We start from the raw sequence: 25,714 nt of genomic DNA on the forward strand, positions 1-25,714 counted from the left end.
AGCAGGAATGGTCCGGAGTGGGCAGGAGCGCCATCCCTAGACGGCCGCAGAGAACAGCGGGGGACCACAGTTCGAGCCCATCAGAAAAGGGCTCAGTGAGGGAAGGCTTCCCGGAGGAGGATGCTTGGAGACGGGGTGAAGAACAGAGATCCCTGATGCCGGAGCAGAAAGACCCAGTGCCAAGAGACTGGGGTAAGGGGTGGGCAGAAAAGTTCCAACCCAGGAGTCAACGCCCAGACGCCCGTTCAGGCTGCTGAAGCCAGAAAGGCATTCCTTACCGCTCTCCCTCACACCGATCCAGCTCCTCCTTGAGAGATCAGCTCACTTGTTCGGGAGTCTGACCCCTCCTGGCCCAGCTAGTTTCCCTGGCTGCGTTCCCTTCTACTTCATTTCCCAAAGAAACTAGGCTGAGAGGGCCGCGACCGCACTTCTGGCTCCTCCCCTCCCCACTCCAGTAGGCATCGGAAACCCAGGGGCCTTGGGAATAATTACCCCGGACGCTCACCTCCCGGACCCTCCACTCATATTCCTGCTCATTTATTTTATGCGTCCCTGTAGAGGAAGGGGACACTCGTGCGTATTTGTGACACTTTGTGGATGTGTGTACACTTCTGTGTGTACACACCTGCAGGCCTTTGGGCTCTGCTGTGCTCACACACCCAGGCATATGCACGCGCATGTCTGAGCCTGCTTACACAGACGGGGGTCTGTGCGTGCATCCTGGGCGAGGGGGCAGCTGTGGCTACACAATGGCACACACTTGCAAGCCTGCCTGAGTGCGTGTGCTTCTATTAGCACTCAACTCTCCTCCCACTCCACCCACCATTTTCCTATTTAAAAGTCCTCAGCTCTCATTATCTTTCTCCCATGAAGCCACCACCAAACAATTCCCAGCAGTTTCAAACCCAGTCAAGAGGGGTAAGCCTCCGGTGCTGGAACAGGGAATACCCGACAGAGCCTGAGTGCTAGCCTCACTTCCCAGTAGAGCCAATCATGCTTGCCACACCCTGTTCTCAGGCCTGGCTTCCCTCTGCCCTTAGCCCACCTCTAACCCCTCCCAATAAGCTGGCCAGATTCGTCACCTCAGACCAAGCCCTTGGGGGAGACGAGGGTGGGGATGGAATGTCCTTCCTGGTTGGCCATTTCAGTTAAAGCACAAGGACTTCCAGCGAGGCTAAAGAATGTCACCCCTTCTCAGTGATCTTAGTGGAGGCTCACCAGCCTCCCTCCCTGTCTCCCCTCCCGGCCTTAGCCTTTGGTGTTGGGTCAGCTCAGGCCAGAGGCAGAGGGGTGCCCAAGCAGACCTGCTGTGGTATCAGCTGTGGAGCATGTATGTGTGCATGAGGCGAGAGAGATTCGACCTGGAATTGTGCCTGGTTGTAGCTTGAAGAGCATACGGATTAGCTGGCCCTGTGATATTTGCATTCATAGGAATCTCACTGCCCTCCTTCCCCAACGCCCAAGCAGGCAAAGAGACCAATTGTTTAATTTATACACATACACACACACACACACACACACGCACACAAACTCCAACTTCCTTACCCCTCAGGGCTCATCTTCAACTCTGTTTTCACCACTGCCTCTCACACCAATGCCTGCCTTCCCACACCTCCCCCAACAAGTTCTGCCTCTGGCCCTCTCATCCATCCCCACCTCCAGCCCCCTACAGGATCTGCACTCTGGAGGCTGTGCCCACCCAGGCCAGGAGTTCCTGCATTCGCTTCTCTCCTAAAGCCTGGCTGGGAAATCTTTGTCAGGGAATCTTTGTTGCTGCCTTGAGGCCCTGGACATGTCACTGCGCTTCCCTGGGTCATGGATTTTTCACCCAAGATGAAATTCCCAGATTCCATACCTAGAGAGGGTTGGGGAGGACAACGGGAAGGAGAAAAGGTCTCTGGACTTTTCAGGTTCATATCTGGGGTTGAGGGTGGGTGACCACTTTGAGCAACATTTCCCCATTCCAGGGCCTGCCTGACATTCACCCCTTGGCCTCTCCTCCCCTCCCTGAAGCATTCCAGGCCATTCCAGCCCTGGCCAGTCTCCTCCTGCCTCTCCATTCACAGGCCAGCACTAGGAGCCCACTCGGTGCCAGGTGGAGCATGCAAACATCCCCTGAAGGGCTTCCCAAAGTGCTGCCAACCCAAGAGGCTACAGATAAGATTCCTGCCCACAAGAGTTCACAGCTCAGCCATCCATCCAGCTTCTGTCTCCACCCCACCCGGCCTTTGTTGGCCTCACCAAGACCACCTTAGGAAATCCTGGGCAGAATCGTGAGGTGAGTTAATCCCACAGTCTTTCCTCGTTGGTCATCTGCCTGCCCCAAATGCAGGCTCCTGTCTCCGTAGCACTCTGTCTCTCTCTCTCTCTCTCTCTCTCTCACACACACACACACACACACACACACACACACACACACTCTGTCTTCCCACCACCCTCCTAGCTGTCCCACCTCACGCTCTAGAACCGAGCTATGATCTCAAAGCAGCCCCAGGTCATCCACATTTCCTGGCTCTGCTAAACCTGCCCTAGACACCTCTGTCCCTGCGGCCCCTGCTACTCCTTTCCCAGAGAGGAGGCATTCTGTTTGGCTCCTTGCTGCACTTAGGGAACTATTACTCATTGTCTATCCCCTAAAAACACGTTCTCTGACTCATAAAGAAAAAAAAAACTAATTTTTTCATTATCTTGAAATTCAGATTGGAATGTGGTATATTTGTGAAAAAATAGAAACATCCTAAATGCCTGTCAATAGAGAAGCGATTAAATGAATTGACTAATTCATTTAATCCAGTGAATTGACCATTCACTGGAATACTATTGGTTGAAAAGAAAATCCTTTATACACTGATTGAGTTTTTAACCTTTATATATTGATTGCACAGATCACTGTGATTCTAAAAATCCTGTGGGCTCCTGCCATCCAGCTCCACCGCTCCTGCCCCTCTCCCCTGAGGCTGACCCCTGCTGGCCCCACAGCCACCTCCTGACCTGACTCCCTTCATGCTCACTGTGGACTCTGGTACCCGGGGCCTGCTTCCTCTCCACCCTGAGCTCCCTCATTCTCAGTGCAAATGACCCACCCAGCATCTTACCCTTTGAGTTCCTTGAGCTCCTCAATTCTTTCACTGCATGCTTTTTCTCTTGCCTACACCTGAGGTCACACTCGAGATCCTAAACTGCAGGACCATTGATAACAACTCTCACTGTCGTTGATGGATTCCTCAGGTACACCAGCACCCCAGTACCCCAGTCCTGAAGTTGGCTGTTCCGTTTTCTCCCCACTACCACCCTCCTTTCGCCTTTCTTTCCAGCTTGGGCTCCCTGACCATTACCCTCATGCTCTGACCCCTGACTCTTCAGTCCCCACCTGGATAAATCTCCAGCCCTATTCAGACTAAACCTTGGACTCCTCTCCTCGAGCTCTAGCGTGCAGAGCATTAGTGGAGAAAGTCACATCCTCGAGATTGGGTGTGACCACCAATGCAGTCCCCAGCTCAGCGGCATCCACTTTGCCACTGGGCACTTCTCCCTGCCTTTGGTCAGCAGTGTCTCCTGGGCCTCCTGGTTGCTGGCCATTGACATCCTAGCATTTCCCATGTACCTGCTGAATTTTATGGGCTTGTAGAACTGGATATGCAGAAATGGTTCCCCTACTTCTTGGTGAGGTTCATTGTGATGTACAAAGAACAGAGGGCAAGCAAGAAGCGGGAGCTCTTCGGCAACCTGCAGGAGTTTGCAGACCCCTCCGGGAAGCTCTCCCTGCTGGGGGTGGGCTGTGGCACTGGAGCCAACTTCAAGTCCTACCTACCTGGGTGCAGGGTGACCTATATTGACCCCAACCGCAACTTTGAGAAGTTTTTGATCAAGAGCATTGCAGAGAACCGACACCTGCAGTTTGAGTGCTTTGTGGTAGCTGCCGGGGAGAACATGCACCAGGTGGCCGATGGCTCTGTGGACGTGATGGTCTGCACCCTGGTGCTGTGCTCTGTGGAGAACCAGGAGCAGAGTCTCTGCGAGATGTGCAGAGTGCTGAGACCGGTGAGTGAGCTGGGGAGGTGTGCTAAGCTGGATGGAGCATCAGGCTGCATCCAGACACCTGTGGGCTCAGGCACAGCTCACACTGAGGGCAACCTTAGACAAGTCATTTTACTCATTTGTTTATTCTTTTTTTTTTTTTTTTTTTTTTTTTCTGAGACGGAGTCTCGCTCTGTCGCCCAGACTGGAGTGCAGTGGCCGGATCTCAGCTCACTGCAAGCTCCGCCTCCCGGGTTCACGCCATTCTCCTACCTTAGCCTCCCGAGTAGCTGGGACTACAAGCGCCCGCCACCTCGCCCGGCTAGTTTTTTGTATTTTTTAGTAGAGACGGGGTTTCACCGGGTTAGCCAGGATGGTCTCGATCTCCTGACCTTGTGATTCGCCCGTCTCGGCCTCCCAAAGTGCTGGGATTACAGGCTTGAGCCACCGCGCCCGGCCTTGTTTATTCATTATTTATTCAACAGACATTTCGAGAGATTTTAAGAGTGCTGACTACGTGCAGCAACAGTTTTCCTGGAGTGGGAAAATTAGTCTCAGAGGGCTTAAATGAGTTCCGCAAAGACACATGGTTCACAAAAACGGCAGAGACACAACTAAACTGAGGCACCTTAATTTCTAGGCCGGAGACCTCACCATGCTGCTCCATTGGTGGCTTTCAACCTGGTGTCTTCTAAATCCCATCACAGAGTCCGGTTTTCTAAAAATGAGGATTACAAATCCCCTATAGTGCATGCCAGAACAGCTCCCTTCCCTAACAAATAAGAGCTTATAAGTACTCAGATATCCATCTTTATTGGCATCATATGTTATTCAGTTCTTATTCTGGGCCCTCACAAAGTCACCTACATGCCATTCTCTAGCCCTTTTCCCTAGTAACAGTCATTAGTCATTGTTTCTGGGTAGTGGGGAAAGCATACAGGGAAAGAATGTAAGAAATGAAAGAAAGGAGTTTCGCCAAAGACATTGCTTATGGAACCACAGGGTATCTTTGAACACCATTTATTTTACAATGTTTCTTACTTCATTGATTATAATTATAAGGGCAATTAATCAACGCAGCCTTGTCATTAAGAAGAATTCAAAACTTAAAGAACACCGGCCAGGTGTGATGGCTCATGCCTGTAATCCCAGCACTTCGGGAGGCCAAGGCAGGCAATTGCTTGAGCTCAGGAGTTCAAGACCAGCCCGGGCAACATGGCAAAACCCCATGTCTTCAAAATAGATCCAAGAAGAAGAAGGAGAAGGAGAAGGAGAAGAAGGAGAAGAAGGGGAAGGGGGAGGAGGAGAGTAGCTGGGCGTGGTGGTGTGTGCCTATAGTCCCAGTTACAGTTACATGGGAGGCTGAGGAGAAGGGATCTCTTGAGCCTAGAAGGCAGAAGTTGCAGCGAACCGAGATTGTGTCACTGCACTCCAGCATGGATGACAGTGTGAGACCTATTACTAATAGTTACTTTCATCTTTCAAGTTATACTTGAACCCGTATTTCACTATCATCATACCAAAAGCATAGAGTAACGTAATCCCGTCAATTTAGATCACACCTATAGCACCTTTTATTTCCCCATCCTCATCCCCACAAGCCCCTCTATCTCAAATCCTGGATTTGGTGGAAATAACCTGTCATTTTAGTTTCAAACTATTCTAAGGGTTTTTCTTCCTTGTCTTCTCTTTCAAAAACTCTTTCTAATTTATAATAGTTTAAATCACTTTATCGTCATTCATTTATTTACTACACATTCCACTAGATGTATTGGTCTCCACTGTTTCTTGTGCTATTTGTCTTCCCCTATTGTGAGTTTTAAATTGTTTTGCTCACTTGATTTTCAAATTTAAGTTTCAATTGCCTAGACTACCTTCTTGGATAGTTTCCTTAGAAATGGTTCATGGGGATAATCTTTGTATATCCGAAAATGTCTGTCTTCGCTCCTCACACTTAAATAATATTTTGGCCAAGATTCTTAGATCTGAGAACTTTCCCCAGAAATTGTAAGTATTGTTCCGTGGTCCTTGGTCTTCCCAAATTGCAGAAGATGCCTTCAGTGGCCTTCTGATTCTCTTTTCTCTTCAGGTAACTGATTTTGTTCTTGGTTGTTTTTACATCTGGAATTTTTAAGGATTATTTTCTTTTGAAGTTCCTTTGAAGTTCAGAAATTTCACCAGCATATGATTAGGTATGTGTCTTGTTTTTATTACTATTTCTAGGCACTCAAAGAATGCTTTTGAGGTCAATATTCAAGTCTTCTTTAGGTCAGAGAAGATTTCTTGCCTTGTTTCTTTCTTTATTGGCCCTACTCCATTTGTTCCTTTCTCTTCTTCTGGAACAAATATTATTCAGATACAGGATCTCCTAGCTTTAGCATCACCGCTCTTCTCACTTATTATTTCCATTTCTTTATGCTTTTGTTTTGTGTTTCAACATAGTTCCTCCATTCGACCTTCTAGATGACCTCCCCCATGGCCCAGCAGTATTTATTCTACTTTTTACTTCCGCTGTTGAATTTTAAGTTTAAGATTTCTTTTTAATTGCCAAAACCTTATTATTATTTCCATATCATTTCTTAGTAATATGCTGCTGGATGCCTATGGAGGTTATATTTGGTGCTGTAGATTGTTTTAAAGTTCTATTTTCTTGACCGGGCACAGTGGCTCACGCCTGTAATCCCAGCACTTTGGGAGGCCGAGGCGGGCAGATCACCTGAGATCAGGAGTTCGAGACCAGGCTGGCCAACGTAGTGAAACCCTGTCTCTACTAAAAATACAAAAAATGAGCTGGGCATGGTGGCACATGCCTGTACTCCCAGCTACTCGGGAGGCTGAGGCACGAGAACCACTTAAACGCAGGAGGCAGAGGTTGCAGTGAGCCAAGATTGCACCATTGCACTCCAGCCTGGGCGAAAACAGTGAAACTCCATCTCAGAAAACAAAAACAAACAAAAAAAGTTATATTTTCTTTGTTCCGTTGTCCTCAGTAGTAGGCACCTGTTTGATTGTTGGTTCCCTCCTTCAAGCTGGCAGCACTCTGAAGAGTGAGGAGAGCCCCCAAGTTTTCTGGCTGTTACAGGTATTAACGGATGAGGGCGCTCTTCTCCCAGCTCAGGTAAACAGAGTGAGTCCCCCTCTATAGAGGGCAGCCAGTGTCAGTAGATTTTATGGCCAGGGCTGGATCCTTCTCTTGTCCTGAGAGAGTGGATCCACCCAGCTCAAGTAACTCAGAGGATCTTGGCTCTGCTAGACAAACAAGCTTCCCCCAAGGCCTTTGGGTCCAGGGTTCTAGGAACTCAAAGCTTCTGATGGAGCTGCTTTGGGCTCTAGCAAAAGACCAAACTTCCCCATCCACCATCATTTCACTGATTAGGTTTTTATTCTATTGACTGATTATCCCAGCAGCACAATGAGGGAAGAAAAAAAAAAAAAAGTCACCCTTCTCCACTTCAGCCACCACTTTCCAATATGCTCCAGAGATAGATAAATATTGATACGGATATATACATTTTTATCAAAGTTATACATGCTGGCCGGGCATGGTGGCTCACACCTATAATCCTAACACTTTAGGAGGCCAAGGCAGAAAGATCACTTGAGTCCAGGCGTTCAAGACCAGCCTGAGCAACATAGAGAGACGCTGTCTCTACCAAAAAAAAAAAAAATTTTTTTTTAAAGCAAAGTGGCATGCACCTGTAGTCCTAGCTACTCAGAAGACTGAGGTGGGAGGATCGCTTGAACCCAGGAGACAAAGGCTCCAGTGAGCCATGATTGTACCTTTGCACTTCAGCCTGGATAACAGAGTGAGACCTTGTTTCAAAAACAAAACAAAAAAAAATTTATACTTGTGTGATTTAAAGAAGCAAACCATTAGACTTATTATGAAAAATAACAGCTCTTACTTACATACAATGTCTGCTCCCCAATGGCAACCACATTCAAGTTTTGGCCTTCTATTTTAAATTTTATATCCACATCTCTAAATAACATATTTATACTGCTACTTCTCAACTTTTCAGGTTTGAGCATTAACTATTGACTTCTCACTCTGAAAAGTAAGAATTTACCTCTCTTTAACAACCATCCCAGGGCCACCATATTTCCCATCTCCCCTCATCCTGATAGAATTATTTCATTAATTGATATTCAGAGCAATATCAATTATTGGGTATAGTATACTTCATTTAGTTTTGGGACCATTCAATCAATATGCTTCCCTACTTTCACTTTTCCCAGAGTTAATGAATCATTCCAGAATCTCCCTCATTGATAAATTGATAGAACATGTCAACGATTCTATCAATTTCATCATCTGGAGTTGTTTTTCCCAAAGTCTCTCCCCGTTCCCACCTGGACTGGGTGCTCTCTAGACCTGATGCACTGCTCTCACCTTGGTGCCTCCCATCACCATCATGAGGCTAAGATTTGTCTCTTGCTGGGGACTTTCTATCTCCTACATTCTATCTCTTCCTTAGTTTACTTTCTAGTTTTGGTAGCTTTCTGAGGTTTGTGAGGAAAATGTGTTGAGAAAGTACACGTCTGAACTTTTTTATTCTCAAGACTAATTCATAGTTTTGGCAGCTGTGGAATTCTGAGTTGTAAAATGTTTGCCCTCAGTAGTTTAAGGGTGTCCATTGCCTTCTAGCCACCAGTATCGCTGCTGAAAAGTCTGAAACCATCTGATTCTAGATTTCTTATGTGAAATCTTCTCCCCCGAAACCATGTGTTTGTTGAATCTTCCCTGTCCCAGTGAAATGACTTGATCTTTTGGAGATTTAGTGGACTACTGCATTAACAAGCTCCTATCTTTCGGTTCTGGAAATTTGCTCAGGCTATTTCTTTGAGTTTTCTTCCTTTACATTATTTCTGTTTTCTCTTTCTGGAACTCTCCTTATTCAGTGCTGGAACTAACGCCTGAACTGGGTCTCTGATTTTCTAATCTTTGCTCTCCTGTTTCCTAGTGCTTTGTCCTTTTTCTCTACTCTCTATATTTCTTTCATATTCTCTTCAAAGCTTTTTACTAAATTTTTCATTTCTGCTATCATTGTTTTAACTTCCTAGGGCTCATCTTGTTTTCTGACTACACCTTTTTTATTGCATTCTGCTCTTGTTTCCAGGATGAAATATCTTCTTTTTCTCTCTGAAGATATTAATAAAAGGGAGAATATTGGTATTAATTAATATCAATTATTTTTATTTATTTTTACTTTATTTAAATAAAATTTTAATACATATTAATTTTTAAAATAATATTTTTCTTTTACTATTTCCATCTTTCCATTTAGTCTCTGCTCCTAATTTTTTATTTTTTTATTTTTTGGATCGTTGTTGTTGCTGTTTGTGATCTGAGTTCCAATTTTTGTGTGAGAGGCTCTTCTCCAACGACTAGTGACCCACAGATGATTCACATTTCAGGGGGTGTCACTAAAGGCTAGTTGGTCACTCCATAAGCATGAATGAGGCATGTCCACCTCGACGAACTAGTTAAACTGTTCACATGGAGAAGTCACAGTGCCAATGTTTCGGGATTTTTCCTTTCCAGTTGGTCACCCACAGAAAAGAATCTTCCAAATCGCTGCCTGGAATGTGCAAGCTTGGCTTCCAGCATTCTGGAAACAAAATGAGAAAAGAGGACAGAGGGGTCTCACCATTCAGTTGTAAATCCTCACTTACTCTCTTATCTTTTTAGTAGGTGTCTATGCCCTAAATAGGATGCACTGTACCTTGTTACAAAGATCCTCTATCTAGCCATCTCCAGAGAATAAACCTCTGCTGAGGTGAGGAGGGACAGAATTTGGCTATTCTGAGTGGGGTAGGGGATCCCAAGTCTGAATGGCTTATTAAACAGACTTCAACCAAACCTCAAAGTTTTTTAAAAATCAACCTTATTGATTTAAAGTTGATTTTAAATCAACTTTACAATTTCCTCATGTCTCTGTGTACACTGTTAAATAAAACAAAATAACTCATGTGGTTACCACAAGGGCCTCAGCAACTCGGGGGCTCAAGGCCTGTCCTTTATCAGTCAGGTTCAATAAGGAGACAATACCCACACTAGTTATTTGAACAGAGTAAAGAATTATTAACTAAGGCTGGCATGGTGGCTCACATCTCTAATCCCAGCACTTTGGGAGGCAGAAGCAGGTGGATCACTTGAGCCCAGGAGTTTGAGACCAGCCCAGGCAACACTGCAAAACTCCGTCTTTACAAAAATTTAAAAAACTAGTCAGGTGTGGTGGTGTACATCTATAATTCCAGCTACTCAGGAGACAGAGTCAGAGGGATGGCTTGAGCCCGGAGGTTGCAGTGAACCAAGATCATGCCACTGCACTCCAGCCTTGGTGACAGAGTGAGACCCTGTCTCAAAAAATAAATACATAAATAGAATTATTAACTAGGTTTAGAGTTGTTGACTGGGTAAGTGAAAGAGTAACTAGCTATAAAATATCACAGAACTAGCAGAAGTAGCTACCATAGCTAGGGCTGAGGTGACAGAGGGAAGAAGTTAGAGGTTACGAAAACTTGGAAACTTAGAGGAGGAGCCCCTGAAACTCAGACTTTTAAGGAGGAAACCCTGCTTGGCAGGTGCTAAAAGCAGGGCCCTGTGGGCCTGGGACCCAGAGCTCTGAGAAAGGGGTAGTACAGTACCCGTACCAGGTTGGCTGGTGCTGGCATCTCTGAGTGGGAGGGCACAATGAGGCTGATTCTCCAAGTGAAGGGAAAACTGCCAACTGGATGGCAGGGTGAAGACACTGCTCACAAGAACAGCAAACAGACGGGACGCCCACAGAAAGCAACGCCTTGAGTCTCCCTCTGGCGCCCCCTATCTGCACATCCCAGGCAGGAGCCAGTTGACAAGGCATAGGTGAGCCACAGAGTCGGCTCCAGCACCCCAAAGCTGAGAGTCTGAGTTGGGTTTGGGGCAAAGAGACAGTAACTCAGTAACTGTCACACTCATCAGCCGGCAATGCCACCTACTCTGCATCACATTTTCCCTGAGCTGATGAGACCTACCCATTTTTTTGGCATTTGCACCCGTATCACCAAGGCTTCTCCAGCACAGCCCCTGAAACCATCAGCTGAGTGAGTCATGGCTTAAAGTAATTGAAACGCCCTGGTTTTGGCTTTCTGAGTGAGTCGTATAATACAAACACCTCTGTATCTTCCACTCGTACCATCATTCCTGGCATACAGCAGGTACCCTTTAAATGTTTCTTGAATAAAGCCAAGCCTGTATTCAACCATGTGCCGATTAAACCAAGATACTGTTGCCTAAAAAAGCATCAACTATTTTTTAAAATAATAATATGCTATTACGGTTTAAGTCTGGCATTCAAATTAGGGCAACCCTTTAGAAACACAGTTTGGTTAAAAGCCGTATCCATGAAGATGTTAATCATGGTATTATTTATAGAGTGACAGAAAGTAGCTCATGTGTTCTACAACAGAGGCGTGGTTAAGTTGTGAAACCATCTCTCATTAGCATAATATGTCTGCATGTAAAATCAGAGTTATGGGAATAGTGTTGTACTATCAAAAAAGTACTTATGCTTTGGGGAGGCTGGATACCACAATGGGTAGAGCAGAGATTTCAGAGTCAAAGATATCCAGGTTCCAATCCTAGCTCTATTGCTTATCCAAAGTGCAACTGAGACTCCCGGAGCCTTGGTTTCTTTGTCTGTAGTGTCAGGTAAATGCCTACTTCCCAGGATTATGTTAAGGATTTAATGAGAAAGAGAAAACAATTTATACAGATCTTGGTACATGCCAGGTATTTCGTAAGTTACAAATGTTTTTATTGTCTTAAGTAAACATGCAGAATGGAAAGAGGTAGCAATATTACACTTACAATTATGCTTAAAAGGAAAACAGGTGCATTGGAGGAAAAAACTAAAAGGAAATGCATTTAAATACTAAACAATGGTTGTACTGAGGGCTGGAATTATGATTGACTCCCTTTCTCTGTTTTCCAAATTATGTCATAATTCAGTATATATATATTGGGTCTCTGCCCCCAGCACCTGACACAGAGCTCCTAAACCCTTGTAATATCCTGAGTGACAGGGGTGCTAGCAGCACCTTTTGTTCTAATATTTAGTCTTCAATCCCTGTTCCTGACACAGAGCTCCTAATTTCCTGGACAATAGGAGTGCGGTTTTTGTTCTAATGAACTGACTGCCAGTGGGCTCCTAGATAGCATCAGGATAGGGGCTGGTCATAAGAAAGGTCAATGTCTGATTAGAAGCTTGGAACTTTCAGCCCCCTCCCCCATCCTCTGGGGAGGAGAGTGGGGCTAAGGATTGAGTAATAATCGCTAATGCTTATGTGATGAAGCATCCATAAAAATCCCTAAACTACGAGGTAGGAGAGCTTCCAGGTTGGAGAATGCATCCACTTGCCAGGACAGTGGTGCATCACAGCTCCATGGGGACAGAAGCTCCTGCACTCAGGACACTTCCAGACCTTGTCCTATTTCCTCTTCATCTGGCTATTCATGTCTATCTTCTATAATCTCCTCTGTGATAAACCAGTAAATCTAAAGAAAGTGTTTCTGAGTTCTGTGAGCCATTAAGAGTAAATTATTGAACCTAAGGAGGAGGTTGTGGGAATCCTGGATTTGTAGCCAAACTAGACAGAGGTGTGGGCACCCAGTACTTGCAATTGACATCTGAAATGGGGGCAATTTTGTGGGACTGACACTTTAACCTGCAGGCTCTCCCCTACCCTGGGTAGTTAGTGTTCAAACTAAATTAAATTGTAGGACACCCAGTTGGTGTCTGCAGAGAACTGGAGAATTGTGTAGAAAACCCACACATTTGCTGTCAGAAGTGTTGTGCATAGAGAAATGGTTTTCCTTTGCAGATATTATTCCATGAAACTTGATACTTTAATAACGGCAAAACAGGCCGGGCACAGTGGCTTATGCCTGTAATCCCAGCTCTTTGGGAGGCTGAGGCGGGCGGATCACTTGAGCTCAGGAATTTGAGACCGGCTTGGAGGAACATAGAAAAACCCAGTCTCCACAGAAAAAAAAAAAAAAAATTAACTGGGCATGGTGGCACGAGCTTGTGGTCCCAGCTACTAGGAGGCTAAGACAGGACAATCGTTTGAGCTTGGGAGGCAGAGGTTACAGTGAGCCGAGATCATGCCACTGCACTCCAGCCTGGGTGATAGAAGTGAAACCTTGTCTCAAAAAAAAAAAAAATGGCAAAATGTATCATTTTTTAAAAAAAGTTATGAGCAAAACATTCCAAAGATCAGGAAAAGTCAAAGAGCTGCCGGCCTGCCTGAATAATTTAGTCCCAGAGCTGTTAGATGGGGCTGGGAAGGCAGGCATTGTGCCAGGGCAGCAGCGGGGAGGTTTTTTGTCCCAGTACAGATGAAGGCACTTGTGCCGGCAGTGGTGCCTACAGGGAGAGACTGATTTTACACACAGGTATGATGGAAGACACGCTTCTCACTAAAGGAGAAAGGATTTATAAATATGGTAAGGGAGGAACTGCATGAACCATGTGATCATGGGTTTAGTATTGGAGATTTCAGTGTGGCTCAAGGCCTTCAAGACAGACAGGCAGATGGACAGATAGATGGATGGATAGATAGATAGATAGATAGATAGATAGATAGATAAAATATATACAGATTTAAATTGTGTAGATGTATATTTACATAAACACATATACAGATATGTACATATATTTGCTAACTCCACTGATGATCTTATTTCCTATAGAATATTGTTTATTCAATCAATAGATTATATTTTTTCATTAAAGGTCTCATTATTTCCATGTTGCCCACCACCCAAACAAGCCTTAGAGTTGCTGGTTTCAAATATTAAAGCTTAAAGGAAACATCCTTCCCCTGACTCCAGTCCAAGAATCACTGACAAACTGACCAACTCTCGAAAGCAATGAGGAGAGCTAGTGCCCGGATCTCAGTTTCTATATCCCATTCTCCACCAAGAGAAAGGACTGCTCCTTGGAAAAATGGCCAATACCACGGGTGGGACAGGGAAAGCACAAGATGAGCCAGGAACACCTTGTTTTAGAAAGCAAGGAAGTGCCTAAAGAATGGAGGGGGTATCGCAAAAGGACACAGAAGCCTGCTGAAGGGGTGACCCCTTGGCCAAGCAGGGAGATTTTTAGCATCAAAATAAATAATGAGGCCAGGTGCTGTCATCCCAGCACTTTGGGATACCAAGGCAGGAAGATCACTTGAGGCCAAGAGTTCAAGACCAGCCTGGGCAACATAACAAGACCCTGTCTTTAAAAAAAAAAAAATGAGCCCGGCATGGTGGTGCACACCTGAAGTCCCAGGTACTTGGGAGGCTGAGACAGGAGGATTGCTTGGACCCAAGAGTTCGAGGTTACAGTGAGTTATGATCACACCGCTGTACCCCAGCCTGGGTGACAGAGCAAGACCCTATCTCAAAAATAAATTAACAAAAATAAATTAAAATTAATAAAATAAAACCAAAATAAATCATGAGTAAAATAGGAATCCCTGAGTCTATACTAATATAAATAAAAATATGAATAAATAAATGTAGAGAAGAGAAAGAGCTTTTTCTTTTTCTGTATAGAAGATGCCAACTGATAAATGCAGAAGTAATAGTGGACTTGGCAACTATCACAGTAATAATTAGACCAAGAAACATCAATGATGCTAACACTAGTGGGAGGAAGTTTGATGAAGATCAAGATACTTACATAGTCTCAAAGGATCTCTCCATAAAGTGCTTTTTAATTACAAAGAGGAAAAACGTAAGTTACCTTGGAGAAGCCTGGCAGACACCATCTTAATCAAGCGATCAAAGTTAACATCACCGGTAATGGAACAAATTAAGATGGTGCAGGGCCTGACCGGATGCTGTAGGAAGAACACAGCATGGCTTCTGTGATTTTCCTGCCAGAAATGCAGAATCGGAATCTATTCATGAAGAAACATCACGCAAACCCCAATGGAGGGACGTTCTACAAAACTCAAGTGCCAAGGTCATGGAAATCAAGACGCAGGAACTATTTCAGATTCGAGAACGCTAACCAGACATGACAGTCGCACGCAACCATGCCTGACTCTGAACTGGAACCTTTTGCTCTAAAGGACATCACCGGGACAACTGGGAAAAACAAATGGGGTCTGAGGACTTGATGGCAGTAACGTATTGAGATGAAATCCCTGGTGTTAATGGCTGTGTTGTGGTTATGTGAGAGTGAGAATGTCCTTGTTTGAGGAAATACACATTAAACTATTCAGGAGTGAGGGGTTATCAGGCCAGCAACTTACTCTCAAATGATACAGAAAAAAAAAAAAAGTTCTTTGTACTATTCTTGCAACTTTTTCATAAGTTAAAAATTATTTCAAAGGGGAAGAAAAAGTCCCAAAACTTCATTCTGGCTGCGGCCGAAAGCTCTGAGTCTTTCTTTATCTCACTAAAGGCAAAGGTTGCAGCCAGTTCAGGTGGCCAAACCTGTTCATCCTGACTGTCTCGGGGCAGCCTACCAGGCGTGGGCAGACAAACACCTCCCTGTGCAGGGGTTCAGGCCTGAGGCTGGCCAGGGAGGGCTGGATGCTGGCTGTGGGCCAAGGCTCCAGTGAGGAACCTCAGCACTAAGCACTCCAGGAGGAGGTCGGTCGCCTGTGGCCTCTGGGGCTTGGGATAGGAAGTGAAGCAAACCAGGACTTTTCCTACCCTCCACTGGGACCAAGATCTTCCCATCAGGCCCTGAAGGCTCAGAGAAGGAGGAGACTGGGGAAGGGAGGAGGGGAGAGGAAGAGAGGAGTGCCTTTGCTCTGGTATTGTCACATTATATATATACACACACACACACACACACATACACACACACACATACACACACATATATAGTATTTGTTTTATCTAAGTCACCAGACCTGTTGTCCTTGGCCCTCTATGCCATTTCCCCTTCACTGTTTCTCCAGCAGGGGTGGCAGGGGCCCTGCCAGTGCAGTTGCCAGTGGAACCAGGAGAGGACTGCCTTAGGAACCAGTGTTCAGTGGCCTGTCACTAAGGGTTTCTGAGGTTTGTTTTTCCCCACAGCAAAGCTGCTGCTTCACTTTTTGCATATTTTAACAAGTTTGATGTTTTCCCTGGGATAGTCCTACAGATTTCAAAAATGGAAAAGCAGTAAGCATTTGCTGATGCATATCTTCTCCATGCAACTGTGAGCTGCTAAAGGCAAGCACTGTGCAAACTCGCTTTTCTGTCCACTCCCTCCCAGTGCCTAATAAGGGTCGGTCCACAGCAGGTGCTCAATGAATGCTTTGTTTCTCTGTCCAGGGGGGTGTGTGTGTGTGTGTGTGTGTTCCCACACTGCCTTTTTCTGCATATCTGGGAAGCAAAGGGATAAGTCCCATCACCACACCACTTCCCTCCATGTTTCAGCCTGCAAAGGCTCTCTCTGAGGCACCTAATTCCTAAATAAGGTCGTTAATGTGTTTGACTGTTTAAAGTGGCATGCTTTGCTCCTGAGAGATGGATAAGCCATCGTTATCTGCCATAAGAAACAAGAGAGACAATGGCTCCTAGAGATAAGGAGCCGGGCACTGGGCATATGCCTAGTATGGCTGAAACATTGACTTTTGCACAGCGCAGAGAAGCTTGTCCCCACCCCACCCCACTCATGAGCACTGTCCATTGTACTGAACGGTCACAGTTTACAGCAACAGCGGATGATGGACCCCTGCTCAAGAGTCAAAGGTGTAGGAAAGAGGGTTAAAATAGGAATTTCCACTCCTCAGATGTTCTCCAAAGCCTGGTGGAAAGCGCATCTGGGTCCTCACTGGTGACTGCTAAGATCTTGATAAAGAACAGAGGCTCTCAGGAAATCAGAGATGGGCTCTGGGCTGGCAAGCTAGATTCGGGAGCTCTCATGGAGGTGATGGGGGTCCCCAGTTGATGGAGGTTCTGTCCCCAGAAGTAGCAGCAAAAGCAGCTGTGAAGGCAATGCCTTTGGGGGCTTGCTGGCCCTTTTCATGCTGTGCTATCTGAAAAGCATCTACGCATCGTACAGCCCACGTCAACAACATTTCGGCCCACAGAGCTGGAATGCTTCATTCAGCCCCAGGGCCTTATCTTCTGAGATCCAGTTACTAGCATCATGATAAGATGGCAGCCAGACGCCTGTCTGATCCTGTCTGGGTCCGGCATCTGACCCCAGTATGACCTCCCTCCTCTCCCACCTGGGCCTGACTCATGCTTCCAGAACAGGAACTCGAGGATCTCTGCTGCCCAGCCATAGCTGACTCATGGCTGGTCCAGGGGTTGCTCTGGAAGGGGTTCAGGGCAGCTGTCAGCTCTCAGGGAGGAGACACCTGTCATTTCCTGAGCACCTACCATGTGCCAGGCACCAGGCGCACCTCTGAACTTCTTTGGTATAATTAACTTGTAGGGGATTTCTGATCTTTCCTAGAAAGGAGAAAAGTGAGGGTCAGGCAGAAGTGAATTCAAATGCCAATCTCATAGCACTGAGCACAGCCATCCACTCACCCTCAGTGCACTCCCTGGGGCCAGCCAGCACCACCCCTGGGAACCGCAGTTTCTTTTTTAAATTAAAAAAAAAGAAAAAGATTGGGCAAGGCGTGATGGCTTACACCTATAATCCCAACACTTTGGGAGGCTAAGGCAGGCGGATCACTTGAGATCAGGAGTTGTAGACCAGCCTGGCCAACATGGTGAAACCCCATTCCTACTAAAAAATACAAAAAATCAGCTGAGTGTTGTGGCACAATCCCATAATTCCAGCTACTTGGGAGGCTGAGGCATGAGAATCGCTTGAACCCAGGAGGCAGAGGTTGCAGTGGGCCGAGATCGTGCCACTGCACTCCAGCCTCAACGACAGAGTGAGACTCTGTCTCAAAAAAAAATGTAGAAACAGGGTCTCACTATGTTTCCAAGGCTGGTCTCCAACTCCTGAACTCAAGCAATCTTCCTGCCTCAGCTTCCTAAAGCTCTAAGATTACAGATGTGAGCTACCTCACCCAGCCTCACCGTTTCTTCATTCATTCCACCAACCCACATTTATCAAGGGCTTTCTCCCTTCTGCTTTGTGGCCAGTCGGTCCCAGAGGGCAGGCTTCGGGAGGCCCACCAGCTCTCCTGAAGGAGCCAGGCTTGGCTGGGAAAGGGGGCACTTGGACCCCAAGTCCACCAAGGCAGAAACAGGTATCCCTACTCCCTGCAACCCTCTCTGAGCCAAGGGGTGGGGCTAGTGTGGCCTCCGTGGCTGCAGAGGGTCTCTGGCCTGGACTGCAGCATGGTCCTGGCAGCTCACTCCTTCACCCAGCAGGTGCTTCGGGAGGCATCCTTGCTATCCCCTGGCATCAGCCCTACAGTGGGTGAGCAGGTGAGGTGGCAGTGGCAATGAGATCACCTCTCATTCCTGTGGTTTCAGGTGCCTGGCTGATGTCAGGCCTGAGTGAGGTGGCAGCGGGGGGCAGGAAGTCACTGTGTCTGGGACCAGAATGGGGGCTGAGGCTTTTCCTCAAAAGCTCATAAATTACTAAATATGTCCCCTTTCAGCACAGCCACACCCTGGGCCTGGGAGGATGCATCTCCTCATGTAGACACAGACTGCTTCCCTCAGGCCCTGCTCACTGCTCACACGTGCCTTTATGGCACCACAGACCTTCTGGGGGCGAGGGTGGTCTCCTATCCCTCACACGTGCAGTGAATACACATGTGTGCACATAACTCACACAGGCAGATAGTCTCTCTGGGGCACACAGGTGCATGCTACAAGCAGCCTTGTGCAAGTGCCCACAGCCCCCTCCCACCTCACACATGTCCACGTGGCTTCATGCTATTCCCATGCTCACTGGTGTCCCCAGGTACAGACAAGGACACACTTGGCAGGGCACTTAAGTTTCTCCAAGTATGCAGGAAAACACATGACTTTGTACTGTTGCACATGCTCCCAAATGTACACACTCACAAATATGCAAAGTCTGCAGGAGCCTGAATTCCATCACACACCTGCACACCCATGTGCACTCAGCACTCACACATACACCGCGGTTCCCAGGGGTGGTGCGCACTCAAGGCAGGAGGTACACACTCAAATCATGCACACCCCCAGACACACACGTGCATGCATGAACAACAGAGTATGCCCAGGTGTCCACACAGCGTTCACATGCTCATGCCCACCAGTAGACATACAAGTGGGACATTCAGGACATCACGAGTGAGAGTACAGCAGGGAGGGAACTGCAGCTGGCAGGATGCTGCAATCCCCAGCCTCACCTCTGGGAGCCACTGTTGGGTCTGCAGCCAAGCCCCGGGTTTGGAAGGGCAGGAGCCTGCCTGAGGCACAATCCCACTGGCCTGAGCCAACAGGCAGCACAGCTCAGGCTGGACCCAGCCAGCCTCAAGGAGGGGAGAGGGGGCATCGTGGTGGCACTGGACTCCCTGCAGGGTATGGGATGAACTCTGCTCCTCAGTTGGGAAGGGGCTGCAAGAAGGAAGAATGGGCAGCTTGAACTCACGGAGGTGGGTCTGTGGTGGGGTAAGTGGATGGAATAGAACCGGAGAGTGGAGGAGGAGATGGGAAATGGTAGGGCAGGGGGATAAGGAAGAAATAAAGGAGACAGAGGGAAGGACTGTGGGGAGGGAGACCAAAAGGTTGAGGACAGGAGAGGAGTGAGAGAGAAAAGAAGAAGAGAAGAAAAAGTGAGGAGAGAAGAGGGGCCAGACGCGAACAGAGCAGTTCAGGGGTGTGAGAAAGGAGGTAGAGGGATGGGCACGCCCTGCACCGCCAGCCACCTCCCTGTCCTGCCAGCTCCATCCCCAGTCAGGAAAGACAGGCCAAGGCTCTGCTGCACTGTGCACCTTCCCTTCTCCAGACCCAGGATCTTAGCATCCCTGGATTTTGACATCCAAAAGGCCGGGCTCAACTTACCCCACATGGAAGGCAGCGACTCACATAGATGAGCCTGCTAGAGCACCTTTTCCAGGAGCAGAGATCCACCAGGGCAGACGGGGGCTGCTTTCCCCTCTCCTGGGGCTGGCTGAAACACCCTACTCTTACCCCAACTCACAGTGATCCCCAGAGGGGGAGGCAATGCGGTGGTGCACTCTGCTCCTGCACCTGCCACCTGCCTGACACCCACATGGGGACAGCTTCCAACGGGATGCAAGTGGCAGACAAACGTATCCCAGGAGAGCAGGTCGGGGAGGCTGAGACTGGAATGGGCACCCCTCATCTCCCACAGGCTCAGCGGCTCCCTCAGGACATGGAGAAAGCTGGGAACCCTGAGACAGAACTGGAAGTTCTTGTTGCCTAAATCTCTCCTGGCCTGCTGCACATGGAACCTATTTCTTCCCATTCAGGGCCCTGCAGAGGCAGAAGATGAACAGTAAAATGCAAAGATCTGGCGACCTTCAGAGCTGGGTGAGTCCTGGGGTCCTCACCCCATTATGCCTAAGCTACAACCCTGTGTTCCCTGTCCTCCCAGCCCTAAGGGTTCTGGTCCCAGTACGCAGGGGTGGCTCAAAAACCCACTGAGCTGCAAGGGTCTGAGAGCACCCCATGTCACAGAGGAAGAGAGGCAGCCTTGGACCTGGGATCTTGTTTGCAGCTCTTTATCATGGACACTCTCCTAGAACTCCCCAGTCCCTCCACCTCCTCCTGAAGTACTCCAAGAGCTGGTCAACACCGAGAGCCCACCTCAGGCTGTGGCATGGCTCTTCAGGGGGCCTGGTGGGTCATGGGCTTACCTCTCCCAGTTCCTGTGTCCCATAACTCAGGGCCCAGATGGAGACACTGTGACTGTTCACTAATCAGATAAGTATGTAGGAGAAAGGCCTTGCAAACTCTATTCTTCAGATGAGAACACTGAGGCTCCGCGAGGCAGCAAGTCTTTCTGAGGGCCAGTGGAGCAGACCACCCTGGGAGGCCTAAAGTAAGTGCTGGCAGAGCTGAAGCCGCAGTTCTCCTGCCTGGTCTTCCAGTCCAGCCCTCCACCTCACCCTTCCCCCTCCCTCAGCCCTGCCCTGGGCTCCAAATCCTGACCTGATGGAGTCTTACCTGGGCAGGCCCACCTCAGACTGCCTGCTGCAGACCCACACACCCCATTCCCTTCTCCTTCCGCAGGAGCATGCCCCCACCATCACTCCCCTGCTCCATGAAACCCAAAGGCAGACCCCCCGCAATCCTCCCCATTCCCATAGCATTGCAGCCCCTGCATCTGACCACATCCCTCCCTGCTTAAAACTCTTCAACAGCTCCCAGCTTCCCCTGGGACAGAAAGCTCACTCCTCATGTCAGCATTCAAGAGCCCCGCGTACTTTTCTAGCTTCATCTCCAGCCACCGTCACCCCCCACCGCCACCTCCACCCGACCTCTTAACACCCTGGTCTGCTCTCCAAACACACAACCGCTTGCATATCCCTGGCTCACCCTGCAGGGCCAGCTATGTCTCACCCCCACAAAACTTCACATGGCCATTCTAGAGAGACCAAGTGCACCCCTCAGAGCTCCTGTAGCCCCCAGGCTTCCTCCCTTCCTGGTGCATATCCTCTGCGTGCTTGTCTGAATCCCCTCTAAACTGTAACCTCTCTGCAGGCAGGGGCCCTGCCAACCTTGCCAAATGATTATCCTTTGCACCCAGCACACCCCTGAACACCTAGTAGGTGTTTAAGAAATACTGTCTAATATTAAGCTCTAATTATTTCATTGATAGTGTAGTCTGGTTCCCCGCTCCATCCGCATGAACCAAGGAGACACTCAGTCGGGGCTGGGGGAAGCTGTCAGTCAAGTTCCCCTCAGCTTTCACCTCTGTGCTCTCTCTCTGGGGGATGGGCCTGCCCCCACCATGGGGTTCCCCAGCAGCGGTAGGCCCACCGCAGTGCCTGAGGCCCCAGGGACTATCCCTGGGAGAATTGGCTTAACATCTTGTCAATGCCAACCTCCCCAAGCTCCTTAATCACTTCAGACATTACACAACTGATGGGTGACCAATAGGACCTGAGACCTTCCCCATCCCCTCTCCACTTGCCTACAGGTCCCTGGGGCCTCTGCAGAACCACCCAGAAGCCCCAAAGTGTGACATCACCAGTTCAACAGTCTTTCCCACTCCCATCACTTCCTGAAACAGCCAGAGCAAGAAGATGATGCATGTGAGCCCTGCCCTTGGGAAGCCTCCAGGTTGGGAAATGAGGAATGAGCCTGACACCCAGGACCCAGAGAGACCCAGGACAGAGGCAGGCCAGGAGGCAGACACGTGCTGCTGGGTGATGACGACAGCACCAGTAATCACGACTACTCCTTATTAAGTACTTACTAAGTGCAAGACTCCAAGCTAAGCAATTAATAGACCTTTTCTTGTTTAATCCTTACCATAATTCCATAGGGTGAGTATAATCCTTAATTTATAGTTTGAAAAAGGAGGCTCAGAGAGATCCAGCAATGTGTGCAGCATCACACAGCTAGTCAGTGGTAGAGTTGGAATTTCAATCCAGATCTGCCAACTCCAAAGCCAGTGTCCTTTCTACCCTACTTCAAGCTCTAGGTGGGGGTTTGTTAATTCCCTTACAAAAAGCCTCATGGGAGCCCCATTACCAATAACATAAGCCCCCCACAGCTGAGACTCCCCCGGGTGACCCCTGCCTGCCTTCTCACCATTGCTCCCAGCACACCACCATCACACCTTAGATATTAACACTGCCGTTTTTGAAGTTTACCCCTCTGAGTCTTGGCTTCTGCTGTTTACTCAGGCTCAAATCCAGCCCCACTTTACAGATGACAAAACAGAGAACTAAGAATGTTAAGTAACTAGCCCAAGGTCATGCAGCTAGAAAGCAATTGAGCCTGGTTAGGGCTCAGGTCATTAGAGCATCAAGTAATCAAGCATTAATTTGTGTTACAGACAATTACAGAATGAGAATTAGCAGGACATGTCGCTAATGGTGCAGAAGAAGTTAGGGGAGAGGAATCAGGCAGGTTCCAGAGTGAAGGAGGGCCAGGCTAGGCCTTGAGAAATGGGCAGGCTCTGAATGTGTGTTCTTGAAAGGGGAGGGCAAGAGAAAAGTACAAAGATGACAGCAAAGAGAGGGAGAGAGGAAGGGAGAGGGGGTTGTCAAAATTAGGGAGAGAATGTGGCATGGTGAACAGAGCTGTGACTGGGAGTCAGGAGACCCAGCTGTGTCCCCTCAACTTCCTGTGTGATCTTGGGCAAGGAAGGCCCTTCCCTCTCTGGGGGGTGCCTTGTCTATCAGTGAAGGATAGATGCACCTAGGTGGCCTCTGGGGTCTCACCTGGCCCTGACATCCCAGGAATTTTTGTGTTGCCATTGGACCTTGAAACACAGAATCTGACCCCAGACCCCTGACATGTGGTACAGGCTTGGACACCAAAGGCAGACAGGGCCAGCAGCTAACATGACACCTGACAGGGAGCACCCAAGGGCTATCCCCATCCACACGCAGTCACTCACGTGCCCCTTCTCCCCCTGCATCCATGCTGCTAAGCATGTGTGGACTCGCTACAGTGGATCCAATCCTGTGGAAGCTAGAACGCAGCAGAGGCGAAAGAGTCATATACTCAAGGAAAGGCGTTTGTCCTCAAGGAAAGGCAAAGGGAATGGAGGTCCTTAGAGAAGGGGCAAAGAAAAATTCCTGAAAGTAAGGGTGGAGGTTTTCAGATTGGAATACATGGTCTGCCAAACTGGAGGACATCTGAGGAAAAAGAATGGTCCCCAATCAAGACAGCACTGCACCCAAACATAAAGTACCTTCCAGACCATCAGCAAAGGAAACAGTCCCGTCTCAGGGGCCTGTGCTCACAGCAACAGACACTGCTGGAGAGCTCAGAACCCGTGGAGGCAGAAGACGCCTCACTAGAGACTGTGAACACACATATCTGGGCACACACAGGCATGCACACACAGGTGCTCACACACAAGCCTGAACAGAGACCCCACTGTGGGCTGTCCATCCTCCCACTTACCAGTTGAGCCCGGTAAGCAGCTCTCCCTCTCCAGGAAACACACCCCTCACGTGCCGATGACATGCAGCCCTGGAAGTGAGAACGTCTCGCTGTCTCACCTCGCTCCCTCTTGCTGCAGTTCTGATGTGCTTGCTTCTTTTCTGACTCAAGAGATGCCAAACAGAAACAGGCCCACCCACTTCTGCGTCCTGACTTTCGCCTTCTGGAACATGAACTCAGCTCTTACCTTTCCTACCTGTTTGACCTCCAGACCCCTGTCTTATTCACAACAGAATGCCAAATGATGGATGATGGGCACTCGGGAGCCCACGTGATCCTCCAGTGGCCAGCCTCACTGTGCCCTCCAGATTTATCCCACAGCTAGAAGCTCAGGGCAAGCACCAGCTCCTCTGCTGACTGGCTGCAAAAGCTCGGGCTGAGTTTCTGTGTTCTACAAGGTTACGGTGAAGATTACACGAGAACTGCCTGCAAAGCACTTAGCACAGAGCAGGGCACAGAGTAAGCCCTCGATGATGAATAATACACTTATTATTATTATTTGTCCCTAATTTTAACTCCCTCTCCCCTTATCCCACCATCCCACAGGTTGAGTAGGAAGTCCTTTTTGAAGTCTAATCTCAAGCCTTCATGCCACGGATTGGGCCAATGTTCCACCTTAATTGGAGTCCGGGGACTGAGGTGGAAAAGGCAGAACTGGCTGATTGGAGGAGCCACGTCCCTGCAAGGGGCCAGGAGGGAGATTACAGAGGCGCCAGGCCCAGAGCTCCAACATGCACCTGCCGCCGCTCCAGGGGAGATCGGGGTCCTGCCAATTTACCCCGCCCCATGATCTCATGGCTGTGTGTGCCAGGCACTGGCTCAGGGAGCAGGTACTGACAGCAGGGCCTGGGCAAGAAGCCCAAGACAAGAAGACGGGAAGGCTGTGGAGAGCCGACAACAGAGCTGTCCCCATGGGGCTCAGACACGAGTTTCCTCCGGCCTCCACGTGTGACCTTTAGCTAGTGACTCACAGTCTCTGTCCCTCCTTCCAGGCCCTTCCATGCTCCCCAGTAGCCTCCCTGTGCTGCCCCCTCACACCAAAAGACAATGGGTGAGGGGAGGGGAGGCTCTCCTCCTCGCCAGGGGCCATTCCCTCCCCTGCATCTCTTTCTGCTGACCCTGAACAGGACACCCTTGCTTTAAAGCACAGGAAGTTTGCTGGGCAGGAGACTGGTAGCCAAATGCTGTCACTCCTGAGCCTGCCGCAGGCATGCAACTAAATGCCAGCTGTAAAGGGCCTGTAATCCCCAAAGAGATGCCTCTCTCTCTCTCTCTGTTTCAGGGTGTCCGTAGAGATCAGACAGACCTTGAGTTAACCCCAATCCCAAGTTCTCCTGTGTCTTAACCCTCAACCTCTCCTTCCCCAGCCAATTCCTGGATATGTCTCTCCCCAAATTATCCCCTCCACTCACCCCAAAATCCACCACTGGGGGTCCAAAGACCCTCCCCTGAGCCTGGCTGGACAGACTGCAGCTTCTGGAACACAGCATGGCAGGCCTGGCTGGCAGTCCCAGGGGAAGGAGATGTCTGGTCCTGCTGGACCACCAGGGGCTCCCTTTGCCTCCTGATTATAGGAAGAGGCCTCCACATGGCCCAGAGCTCTGCCCTCAGGGTGCTCTCTCTGCTCCCAATCTCACTGTCTGCTCTCAGACTTTCAGCTCCAGCGCAGCCAGACACATGTGCCTC

At 48.6% G+C, this 25,714-nt stretch overlaps 1 protein-coding gene across 3 annotated transcripts; it reads left to right on the forward strand.

The window, feature by feature from the left end:
- The first annotated feature begins 7 nt into the window (after window positions 1–7).
- Window positions 8–25,152, forward strand: LOC105474325 (thiol S-methyltransferase TMT1A-like). 3 transcript variants are annotated; one of them, XR_011609151.1, is made up of 3 exons: window positions 8–192; window positions 2,067–2,278; window positions 20,374–20,436. XR_011609151.1 is itself a non-coding variant. In XM_024790545.2 (3 exons), the coding sequence occupies exons 1-2, from the start codon at window positions 3,637–3,639 to the stop codon at window positions 20,401–20,403; spliced, it is 435 nt and encodes a 144-aa protein (XP_024646313.2). In that variant the 5' UTR covers window positions 3,611–3,636; the 3' UTR covers window positions 20,404–20,434; window positions 24,575–25,152. The 3 variants fall into 3 exon arrangements, 1 of the variants encoding a protein (XP_024646313.2); XR_982749.2 differs by lacking the exon at window positions 20,374–20,436 and adding an exon at window positions 20,256–20,360; XM_024790545.2 differs by lacking the exons at window positions 8–192; window positions 2,067–2,278 and adding exons at window positions 3,611–4,041; window positions 24,575–25,152 and having other exon boundaries at window positions 20,374–20,434.
- The last annotated feature ends 562 nt before the right edge of the window (window positions 25,153–25,714 follow it).

Source organism: Macaca nemestrina, chromosome 10, assembly GCF_043159975.1.
Source record: "Macaca nemestrina isolate mMacNem1 chromosome 10, mMacNem.hap1, whole genome shotgun sequence".
Taxonomy (NCBI): Eukaryota; Metazoa; Chordata; class Mammalia; order Primates; family Cercopithecidae; genus Macaca; species Macaca nemestrina.

Coding starts and splice junctions, on each gene's coding strand:
- LOC105474325 (XM_024790545.2), top strand. CDS start 3,637: ATGCAGAAATGGTTCCCCTACTTCTTGGTGAGGTTCATTGTGATGTAC. Junction 4,042..20,373: donor TGTGCAGAGTGCTGAGACCG/GTGAGTGAGCTG, acceptor CTTCCCATTCAG/GGCCCTGCAGAGGCAGAAGA.